General features: G+C 38.5%; 1 protein-coding gene across 1 annotated transcript; it reads right to left on the bottom strand.

Annotated features, from left to right (window-relative positions):
• Positions 1 to 7,149, bottom strand: dipk1b (divergent protein kinase domain 1B). The gene is made up of 5 exons (XM_067574879.1): positions 6,502 to 7,149; positions 5,793 to 5,927; positions 2,688 to 2,795; positions 1,888 to 2,064; positions 1 to 1,526 (listed from the first exon to the last, which is right to left on the bottom strand). Exons 1-5 carry the CDS (start codon positions 6,568 to 6,570, stop codon positions 714 to 716), a joined length of 1,302 nt encoding a protein of 433 aa, XP_067430980.1. The 5' UTR covers positions 6,571 to 7,149; the 3' UTR covers positions 1 to 713.
• Between the last annotated feature and the right edge of the window lie 4,285 nt (positions 7,150 to 11,434).

Raw genomic sequence — 11,434 nt, 5'->3', positions numbered from 1 at the left:
TCATTTTTTGAACCAACTTTATTTATGGATTAGTAGACCAGTGAGGTTTAATCATATCTGATCATCCTTTACAACTCCAGTCTGTTTCATGTTTGATTTGAATGCATTATCAATATCAGATGAATGCAAAGAAGGACATTTCAGGGCTACTGTAAAACTGCATTGTTCCATCCATTATTTGTATCTTATCTCTGCTTTAAATGCAGATTCACCTATACACAGGAAACAACAATGGTCTAACATTATTTACAGTTGTATAAAAACTGTCACACCTCATCACAATTTGACATTCTGTCTCTACTGAGAACAGACAAAAGATGTATTAATCTTTAAATCATCCAGTGTTGGTTTCTTTATTTTAAAAACAAATTATTTAATTACAGAATTTTACAAATAAAATTATTGGCAATGTCCTGAGAACAATATGTCTAAATAGATGAATGTGCTTCTCAAAATAAAGCATTTGAAAAAAAAAGGCATGACAGGGCATTTATGAGTTTTAAGGGAACAAGTTTGTTTTATCTGCTGTTTCATATTGTATATTCATTATTTCACAGTTTCCTGTTATTCACAGTCAATGTAGAGTGAAAATACATTTACACCACCACCCTCTAAAACATTTTGCAAAGTTTTATCAGCAATAACTATTCATATTTTCATGTAAGAATTAACTCATCATGTAGAAATACAGATTGAATGGTCTCAACCTGCTTTCAAGAGTACTGGGTGTTAGAAATTTTCTTCCACAATAATGTCTTCAGGTTGTTAAGGACTAGAGAGTGGTGAACCTCCATCTGGCTTGCCAGACCGCTGAGTGTCACACATGTGCGTAGCTGCTTTTCCAGATCCCCACGGAGATCTGAAGGTGCTCCAAAAAGCAGAAAATCCTGCAGCAACACACACACCTTGGCAAGATTGGGCTGTACAACCTCAGTATTACACTGCTTCACTAGTCGATCACAGGTGGCCGTGCAGTCACGGCCATATGTACAGTCTGCATTTGTCTCACAGCGGCGTCCCCTCAAATATCCCCGAACAACTGCCTCAGATGCCACACTGCGCAGATTGGCCATCTTGCAGTCATATTTTGCGTTGTAGCCCACGTGGCGAGGACTGGCATCACATATTAGGAAACTCCCGTAGGACCCATGGAAGACCTCTTCCACAAACTCCAGCAGGCCGATGGTGATGCGAGCCCTGCGGGGCCAGGCTGGTGCGAGCCAGTGGTTCAGGCTGGAACTCAAGGCCTCTGGGACCAGAGCCTCCAGGTAATGAGGCACCTCTAGCCTGTAGAGGGAGCTGTGGCCCACACGTTCTGTCACATACAAGTCTCCACAGAAGCCTAGCAGTTTGGGGGTGTGCTCCTTCTCCTGCAGTGCCACCATCAGGAGGAACTCATTGATCTGGAGAAGAGCCCAGATAGACTTGGCTTCCGCCAGAGACACTTTTCCATCCTGGTTGACATCAGCAAGGGTGATGATCCTGTCCACCAAAGTGCTCAAAGATGGCTGCTCACCAAGGTTAGCCTGCAGGAAGGGGGTAGACACAATTTGGTTATTGTGTGGTAATTGTGTTATAAATAAATAAACAAAAAAAAATCAAATAAATAAGACATCCGATATGTAGTCTGTAACACAATCGATTAATACAGCCTGTGTTTACCTTTCGTTTCTATATCTGAGATAAATTGATTCACATACTTTTTACACATACTCATACATATTGGCACATTTATTTGTATATATTAGGCAACTACGCAACTGAATTTTCAATTGATTTGGTTGATTTCTACACAAAAGTTGATCTGGAGTCTAATAAGGTGCTGGATAGTTGTTCCATACAATATATCTTATTATGACAGATTATAATTAACTGAGAAAAAAATACCTTGAGGAAACTGTGCAGCATCTCTTTAAATTCATCCATAGAGGTTCCACGTGTGGGTTTGTCAAACAAGCTCATCTCCTGTCGCAGCACAGAGTCCGGAGTCCCATCAGTCTTCACTTGATCCTCAATATTGCACTTGATCACAACAGGTCTCTCCTTCCACAGTCCACTGTACACCTGCAAGGAGAAAAGTGTGAGGACAGTAAGAAATGCAATATGTCTGCATGCTATGTTTTTTTATACATTTGTTGTTACAGGCATTTATGATTTACTACAACTGCCTACAGGTCTGCTTTTCACACTGATTTACAATTAGCTGTTATTCAAATGAGCACTACACTTTTCACATGAAATAAAATATATTTTCTATTTGATACCAAATATAGACCAAACATTTCTCCTGTGGTCCAATTTTTGGTGTTATTTTTACTGATTTAGTGGGTAACCCCTATACTAAATTTTGTTTTCCTTTAGAAAAACAAATTAAATGTTCTTCCCTAATGAAGTGAGAATGTCATCTTATTGACATTATATTTACCATTTACTGAAGTGTATGTGTGTGTGTGTGTGTGTGTGTGAGGGGGGGGGGGGGGGGGGTTGAATTTGAATATTCCACAGCCTGAGAGTTATGTGCTAATATTTTAAAAGCATTAATGAAAACTGTGCCACAACAGTTATATGAATAAAACATTTTAAATGTGCAAAATGCTTGTGCAACTTGTGGTTGTTTGGAACCTGACTGTTTTCTTTAGTCGAGATTTACTGAGTAGGTGTGTGTGTGTGGTCCGTGTTTATTTTACCTGATGCGTAGAGGAGGTGGACATGCAGCGCTGCAGGGTTAGAGATCTCTGATCACACAATGCCTTGCAGGATGAGCCTGATATTATACCTCTTCTGTAGTGATCACACTGCAAAAAAGGAAACAGGAAATGCACTGAGTTAACAACAGGAAACCGACAGGAAAATCTCCCAAGTGTTTCACTCTCTTGCAAAGCTAAATCCAACATCAAGTATATACATCAAGTATTTTAAGACTTCTGTTTATCTCACCCTCCAATGTCAGTAAACACTCACCAGAACCTATGCGGACATTGTTTACTGACATAAGTCATTGTCCTCTAACTAGCCTTTTTTTTGCCTCCACTTCCTCTGTTCACGTGTGCCATGAATTTCTAACATCTCAACTTATTCCACCACAGTCCAACTTGCTCCGCAAATCTCATATCTCCACCTGCTAAAGGGCACAGGTACAGGATGGTTTACCATCAAAAATAACAACAAGTATTTCCACACATGGGAAGAGAAAAATTTACTGGAATGTATGTCCAGAGCAACACTCTAAGCACAGCCAGATGACACATGGCATCCCAAAATGTATGTCCAAACATTTGGACTTAATTAGACAATTTAGGGAAGATGGATAAAGAGATGCCAAGGAGGTCAAGTCCAAGTGTGGCAAAAATCTTAATCGACTGCAAAAGCTCTGCATTGCAAATATCAGTAATGTTGTCTCATAACTTTCTAAACAGCACAGGGTACCATACTATACCACCAGTACTAGTATATTAGTATACGAGTATAATAATCCATCAAACTTGGATTTCGACTAAGTGTTTGAGTTTCATGCTGATATTAATGTGATAGGTATTAAGTGTATTAAGAGGGGATCTCTTATTGACCAGTATGAACAGGAGGAATCACAGCAGGCAAAACCTGTTTTAATGTGCATATTGACACCTGTCTATAGTTTTAAGACAAACATGAAAAATCACGAACTTTTCCTTTAATGGCATTTACCTAGTAAGGCTATTTTGATCTCAGTATACACAAATGTTCCATTGCATTTTGATACATTTATAACTATCAACACATCATTAAACACACTACAATCTGATGTGATTTCATTTACTGTGGCAAAATTATTATAGGTTTGTATAGGTACACACTATTGCACTCCAATAGTGTGTACCTATACTGTGAATAACTTGCTAAAATATGAACAGCAGTCTAGTCAAATAATAAAAGACATTAACTGACAATACATTTGTGCAAACAGATATTCTGTTGACAACAATGTGTGAATATGTTTCTAAAAATGCAATCGTACTGTTTGTGGGCTTTAAATGTACAGTAGTCAGCTCTGATGTGGTGGAAACTCCTCCAGTTGGCTCAGAAGCAGCCGTCAGAGGTCATGTGATGTGTCAACTTTCACACTCACGCAGATGGAGTATGAAACCTCAGTAACACACAAGGCAAAAGGATCTGCACTGGCAAATATCAGAAGCTAATGACTTAAAAACACAAGTCATATCAAGGTATACCAACCACCTCAATTTATTTTTTTCTACTCACCTCCAACCTTTACTCAATGCAAGCTTTTGCAATCATCCTACTAAACAGGAGCACCAAACTGCAGCCATTAAGATTGCATTGTTTTAAATGGCATTTATGTTCAAAAGAAGACAATGCAAGCTGCTGTTACAACCCAGAAATCTTGCACAAAGATTAAAAATTGGGAACTGGGGGGAAGAAGGTGTTCCTTAAGATCTTTCATGGACATTTGTGACCTGCTTCACCAATGTACTCTAGCACTGTTTGTACTGATATAGGTCACTCATTGTAGTTTGCACTATATAATCAGATGCCCGAGGCAGAGCAAAGCAAGCTGTTTCCCCCTTTTTCCAATCATTGTGTGTACCGTCTAAAACACACGTTCACTAACTGTACATCCGTGAACATGCAATCACACACACACTGCTGTGCAGATCTGATTATTGGCTATATTGAGTTTCCATCATTGATCTTTCATCGTGCATTAATTAGTTTTCCTGTAAATCACCGTCCAGTTCCTCGGAGACTCGTTAAATGTCAATGCCTGTTCTGTTCTCGACAGCTGAAACCTCTGGGAACAGCTGGACACAGTAGGAGAGTAGTTAAGCTATAGGCTGTATCTTTGCCCTGCATTAAAGGTCTTGTTTGAAATAGGAGGCCAACACATGCAGTCCCTAAACTGTCCCTCATCTTCCTCAAAAAAGTCCTCCTGTCCAGTCGACCTTGTTTTGAAACCTTGCACACTATTTAGGTGTTGAAGCACTTTACTGCAGCAGCTGGAAAGTTATTTTCTTATTCTATGTAGCATGTATTATGCCTATTCTTCTTTTTCTGCCTTAGGATTGTCTGCAGGTCTAAGACACAGCTAGAACAACAACAAATTAGCTGGGTCCAAATCTTCCTCTAACATACTCCAAAATTGTATAAATTTGCCAGATTGTAGACATATAATAGTGTATTTTCGGCTCAAAACAAATCACTTCTGTATTGATTTGAATGTGTGTAATTATAGTCCTCCCATTTGTGCCTATATTGGATTTTCCCTGTGGTGCACCTGTTATGCGGATCTTATACTGTGGTTATACACCACTAAGTGACCATTAAATCAGTAACATGATATTAAATCAATAAAGCTGGGCAAAGCATAACCACACTGGAGTACAGATTTGGTTGAACAGCTGAATGTGAAGACATGATGATGAAGTAACCTAAATTTATGATTCCTCACCTTCCTGTACCATCCTGATATTAGGGCTACATCTAACGATTATTTTCACTATTGATTATTTTCTTGATTAATCATTTTGTCTATAAAATGTCAGAAAGTAGAGAAAAATGCCCCTTTTAGCTTCTTAGAGACCAAGATGATGCAAAAATGCAAAGACCTTCAGTTTACTATCATTTTTGACAAAGAAAAGCTTAAAATCTTCGCATTTGAGAAGATGCAACCAGCAAATGTTTGGCATTTTTGCTTGATAGATGACTAAAGTGATCATTTTGATGATCAGTTTTGTCACTGTCACACTGATAAAGTTATGATATTGATTTTCATGAAACTGAGAAACCATACTTACAATGACCATATGGCAGACATGCCCACGGCAGAGCTCAGAGTAGGAGGCATACTGCATGTAGATGACCCAGCTGGCAATGAGGATGCCCAGCCATGCCAGGAGAAGGTATTTCACCTTGATGGCTGGGAGACGACTCTTTGGAGGGGAGAGAGAAGAAAATACAGTAAGTAACAGTACAGAGGTATTAGCAACAAAATGTAAAGTATTAAAAGTAAAAAATACTCATTATGCAGAATGGCCTCTGTCAGTGTTATGTTATTATATTATTGGATCATTTTGGCATTAACATGTAAGCAGTACTTCAATGTTCATATAATCATTTATAACAATGTAACAAATTAAATTGATCACGAGTTTGAGTTGTTGTTGTAAATAAATGTAGTGGAGTAAAACATAAAGTAGCATAAAATGGAAATATCCAAGTAAAGTACCTCAAAATTGTACTCAAGTAGGCTACAGTACTTGAGTAAATGTATTTAATTACTTCCCACTGCTGAGGCCTGCACACAACAATGGATGAATGAATGAACAGCTGACTTTAAGAGAAAACCGAGATAGCCGATATGTTAATTATGATATGTGATTTATGAGCACTGTACAAGGAAGCCATCGACGCAGATTTTGCCCTGTGTGTTTGACATGCACGCAGGTAAACCGTGTGTGGACCGTTTTATGGCAACAAAAGCAGCTGCAGCATGCTTGTCCGTACCTGCAGGGCTTTGGACAGAGGGCAGAATAGCACCAAATGAACCAGTCTCCGCAAAGCTCTGGGCATCATGAGCGACTCTGTTGGGAGGCAGCGGAGCGAGAAACCAGGGATTCCTGTCTGATCACATCCTCACTGCAACCTACGCCATGCGTCGCAAAAACCCCCACAAAACTCAATCTAATAATTACGCGCAGCATATGCCATGATAATTTCCTCAGCCTTTAAATCTTTTTTGACAGCACACGGGGCTGACAAAGCATAAATGGTTTACACAAATTGGTTTCATAATCCAGTTCTTTGATCAAAAATCATTCGCCGGAGAAAAATAATAGCGCGCCCTTCAGATTTCAGCTCCATATGAGCCAGAAAAATCTCAGGATCTCCTCTTCAGCGTCCAGCTGCCATCACGAGCGAATCCCATGAATGTAAGAAACAGTCTGTTCGTCGACACTGATCATAATTGTGACACATAAATAGCCAGCGGGTCTCCCGGTGAGCTCGCAGCCTCTCTCTCCCCGCAACTCATCACTGCGCTTCTTTAAAGGGAAAGATGCGGGACCTCAGCTGTGCCATGGTTTTGTACCTCCGACAAAAAATCTTGCCTGCGTTTCCTGTCCTCAAAGAGGGAACACAGGTCACCCTGCCTTTACATATTTACAGTAGTGGAGGAAACACTCAGATCATGGATGCATAATAAGAGCTCTTATAATACATCCATGACTCAGATCCTTTACTTAAGCAATTGTACTTCCTACATTTAAGATCCTACTGAAGTAAAAGTGCAGAAGAATTATTAGCTAAATGTACTTAAAGTAAAGTAAAAGTAGTCTACTTGGCAGTTGTGACTGTGATATCACCTGGGTGTAGGAAAGAAGAATAAACAAACTTTTTTTTTTGTGAAATGTTGGAAAGTTCTAGTACCTCTTTGGGCCTCGGAGACACACACAGGGGTGAGAAGCCAAAAAGTTTGGGAACTACTAATTTAATCTTTAACTTTTTGTATTTTATAAAATTATATATTATATAGCTACATTATTTAATGTAAAAGTTTAATCTGAAGTAAGTAACTGGCTGTCAAATAAAAGTAGATGAATAAAAAGTACAATATTTCCTCCTGCATTGTTGTGGAGTAGAAGTACAAAGTAGCATCAATGTCCGTGCATGAAGTATAATTCATTTGCAGTTGTTGAAAACCCCAATTTTTGAGGGTATTACCAGATTTAATTGTCTTAAGAGGTGTAATACAATTCAGCACGCTAAAGTGTCCGCTTGTTCCATTATCCAACCTATGCAAAGAAAATTGAAACAGGAAGTCGGGAGCCGGAAACAGAGACAGCTCGCCTTCAAAGTAAAAGTTGCGCGTTTTGAAGCGTGTTGGCCGCAGCTCAATTTAAGGAGAGGCCACAATAAATAAATAAACAAATAGCCTAAATAATGAACATAATTCATAACTTCTTTTACACACTTTGGAGATAAAACTATGTAAAAAAGAAAGAAAGAAAGAAACAGAGGCGGCGGAACCAACCAAGGGATTTTCAAAGTTACGTACAGGTGAGTTCAACTGTATGTTTGTGGTCTGTTTGTCTTGTTGTGTGCATGACTTTATCAAGTTAACCTTTCCAACCAAACACAGCTTAAGTTATTTACCTGCCCACCACCGTAGCTAACCGTTAGCCTCAGAGGATAACCAACGCTAGCAATGCTAATTGATTGGTAGCTAACAAACTGCGGTTTTATGCTAACGTTACTCCTTTATTATTATCAGCTTTTGCACATCATTTAGATTATTTGCTATGTGAAATTTCTACTTAAAGTTATGGGAGAAGTGAATTAACTGAAACCTCTTCAGTCGTATATGTAGGGATTAGGGGTGTTTTGACATGCATTTTTGATTTATTAAGCTCACAAATGTTTACATTACCAGCATTGTTTTTGTGCATGCAGACTGCAAAGTAAAGAAATATAAATATAATAAATGTCATGTGTCCTATTTGACAGGTGTGGGACCTCCATTGGTATGCTGATGCATAAACTCATCCAGTGACTGCACCAGGATAACCTGGAAACAGCCAGAAGAAACTAGCAGCTGATAAGTAGAGAGCAGAGTAAAGTCCATCATTCAGATGGACTTTACTCTGCTGTATATGTAATGTTCTCCACTGGCATTGTCATCACCTGACCTCAGTCCAGCTGAGCAGGTGTGTCACTTGCCGTAAATCAGACCAAAGGCAAAAGTCCAGTTTATAGTTCAGGTCCAACATAGAATCACCAGGGGAGATATAAGTGTCCTCTGGGATCACAGACTTGAGACAGTCAACGACTGAAAACAGTCTGACACCAAATGTTAGATATCTCCTGCATTGTCCTACAGTTGGCAGACTACCTAAAAAAGTGGGCTACATGCTGACAGCCGGAATAACTTGCAAAGCATTGTTGAAAATACAACACACTTGTTCAGCATCCCCATCTATACAACTTTGCAGAATTTGGTTACCATGGTATATTACGTTTAAGAGATATTGCAGTTAATAATTAGTATGGTGGTATTTTACTCAAGACCACAGGGTAGGGCTATCGGTGCCATGATTCAGTATGCCGTGCAGATTCTCATGGAGACCTTGTGTACCAAATTTCATTTTATTAAAGACAACAGAATTGAAGAAATATTATGTTACAATGTTACTTTACTGTGGGTAGAATTATATCAAATGTTACACACTTGTGCAGTGTTGTTTTATGTACAACATTCCCAAATTAGGTTGCAATCCAATCTAACACTGGAAAGTTCTGGCCCAATAAGGGCATCATCCACACCTTCAAAAGTTTGGCAACCAATTACAGACAAATGATAAGTGACACCCAGAAGTGAACTCATAAGTTTTGTCCAGGGTCATCTAAATATGATATTAACCAAGTTTGGTGAAGATTAGGTGAAATATGTACCAACGGAAGCAAAAATCCTAAATGGCAGAGAATATTTCCAGGCAAAAATGGGCATAGCCTGTATCAGTTGAAAATCCTTCATCTCACAAGTCAAATTCCACACTGTGCTAAAAGAGAAGTAGAAGATAAAGCACCTCATCCCAGAAATAGAATAGGAAACAGAGAAGTGGAGTGGAGTATTGACTAGATTAAGTGGCATTTCTTGTTCCTTGAGTGTTGTAAACTCTGAATTAGTTGAGAATTCAATTTGTGTTGAGGAAATGAAATATGACTTTGTTTTTTGTTGATATAAGAGAACAGAACAATTCATGTAGTAAAGTTATGCCACACCCAAGTAGTAAGGACATTCCCTCCCCAAGCGGGCAAGGACAAACTTCAAATGACACTTTTTAACAAGCGAAACTGGAAGAAACCTTGGGAAGGATTGCACAAGAGGAAATCCCCTTCCTGGACTGACAAGACCTGTATTTGTCAAACAACTCAGGATTACTCAGAGGAAGTCCTTGAATTGGTTGCAGCAGGACAAATATGAATAAGATGATTTGCTCATAGCTGATGAGTTTCTTATTGTGGGATCACTGGGGGTCCTGCTCTTTGCTACAGGAAGTGAGAGCGACAAAACTTCATGTAGTTCACAAACAGCCTACAGTGGAATAATAGGTGTTATACTGTATGTCATTGTCCTCTGTTCTTGTAAATCTGTGAAAAACACATAATGGAGTGGTGGTGCCATAAAAAAAAAAGTTGTTTTCTTTTAAATTTACTGAGACTTCTTAATAAAGTCGTACTGTTAGTATGGGTCTACCATGCAAGTTAATACTGTACATTGCACAATCTGAGAGTTTCTCAGTAAATAAGATCCGATCATGTATTTTTATTGCAGTTATACTTAATGTTTTGTGCTGCCTTTGCTGCAAAAAAGAAATTCCTCTTGTGAGACAATAAAGATCTCAGTTGAACTGAATGTATTAGTCTAGCTGAGTCTGTTCAACCACGAAATTGGCGGAAAAAAAGAGCTATTGAACAAATATATTATACAAAAACAAAGGAATATTAATTATCTCCAGAATTCAAACCATTAGTTTTCTACTGAAATAAATCAGTAAGATGAACAGAAATGACAACACTGTGTGATGCATATTTTATTAGAAACTGCACGGCTTGTTTATCTTGAAGACCTTTAGCAGAGGTGCTTTTCCTCTTGCTTGTGGAAAGAAATTTCATATCCAAACACTATGTTTACATATGAATATTAATCCAATTAGAAGAACAACAACCTGAATGATGAAGCGTTGTTTGCTTATGAATTTCCCTGAAGCGGAATAGGGTCATTGTCAGAATACACTTTATAAAGTGTATCAAGGCTACAAGTATGTCAAAATTGCCAGATTACTCAAAAGGCATTAGAAGATGTTTACACACTCCTTGGAGCAGTCTGTCTATCATAAGCTTCATAAAATTTTGGGACAAGCTGCAACACTTAGAGTACACACATGTTCTACCATTTAAAACCACTATTATGTTTTGCCAGAAAATGACTGGGTTTAAACTGTGTTTCCTGCAAAATATGTACAAACATTAACCTCAATAGTACACCACAGTGGCAACATGACAGGAAGATTAGATCCAGGAAAATAAGAGTGAGACTTGACACTCCGTTGTCATGAAAAGGATTTTAGTTTGGGTTATGTTCTACAGCCTGGGATTGTGAACATGAATGCAACAGTAACACAAAGTCCTGTCTAAATGAGATTGTCAAAAGTCAGAATATGGCAGTCCATGTAAAAAGTCATTCTTGTATCAGCGGTGCACGGCAGTTACAATGTGGACACAGTTGCAATGCATCTTTAAAGATATACTGTAAGAAAAATATTAAATGAGAAAGACCATATGTTACAGAAACAAGATTCATTAATGAGTGACGTACACACAACATTCATCCGTAACACAAGACAGCACTGCGGCCCTGAACACAAACATCGGATCTTTT

This window comes from Thunnus thynnus, chromosome 19 (genome assembly GCF_963924715.1).
Source record: "Thunnus thynnus chromosome 19, fThuThy2.1, whole genome shotgun sequence".
Classification (NCBI taxonomy): domain Eukaryota; kingdom Metazoa; phylum Chordata; class Actinopteri; order Scombriformes; family Scombridae; genus Thunnus; species Thunnus thynnus.
The sequence above is the reverse complement of the archived record's forward strand: the minus strand, read 5'-3'. Positions and strand labels throughout refer to the sequence as shown.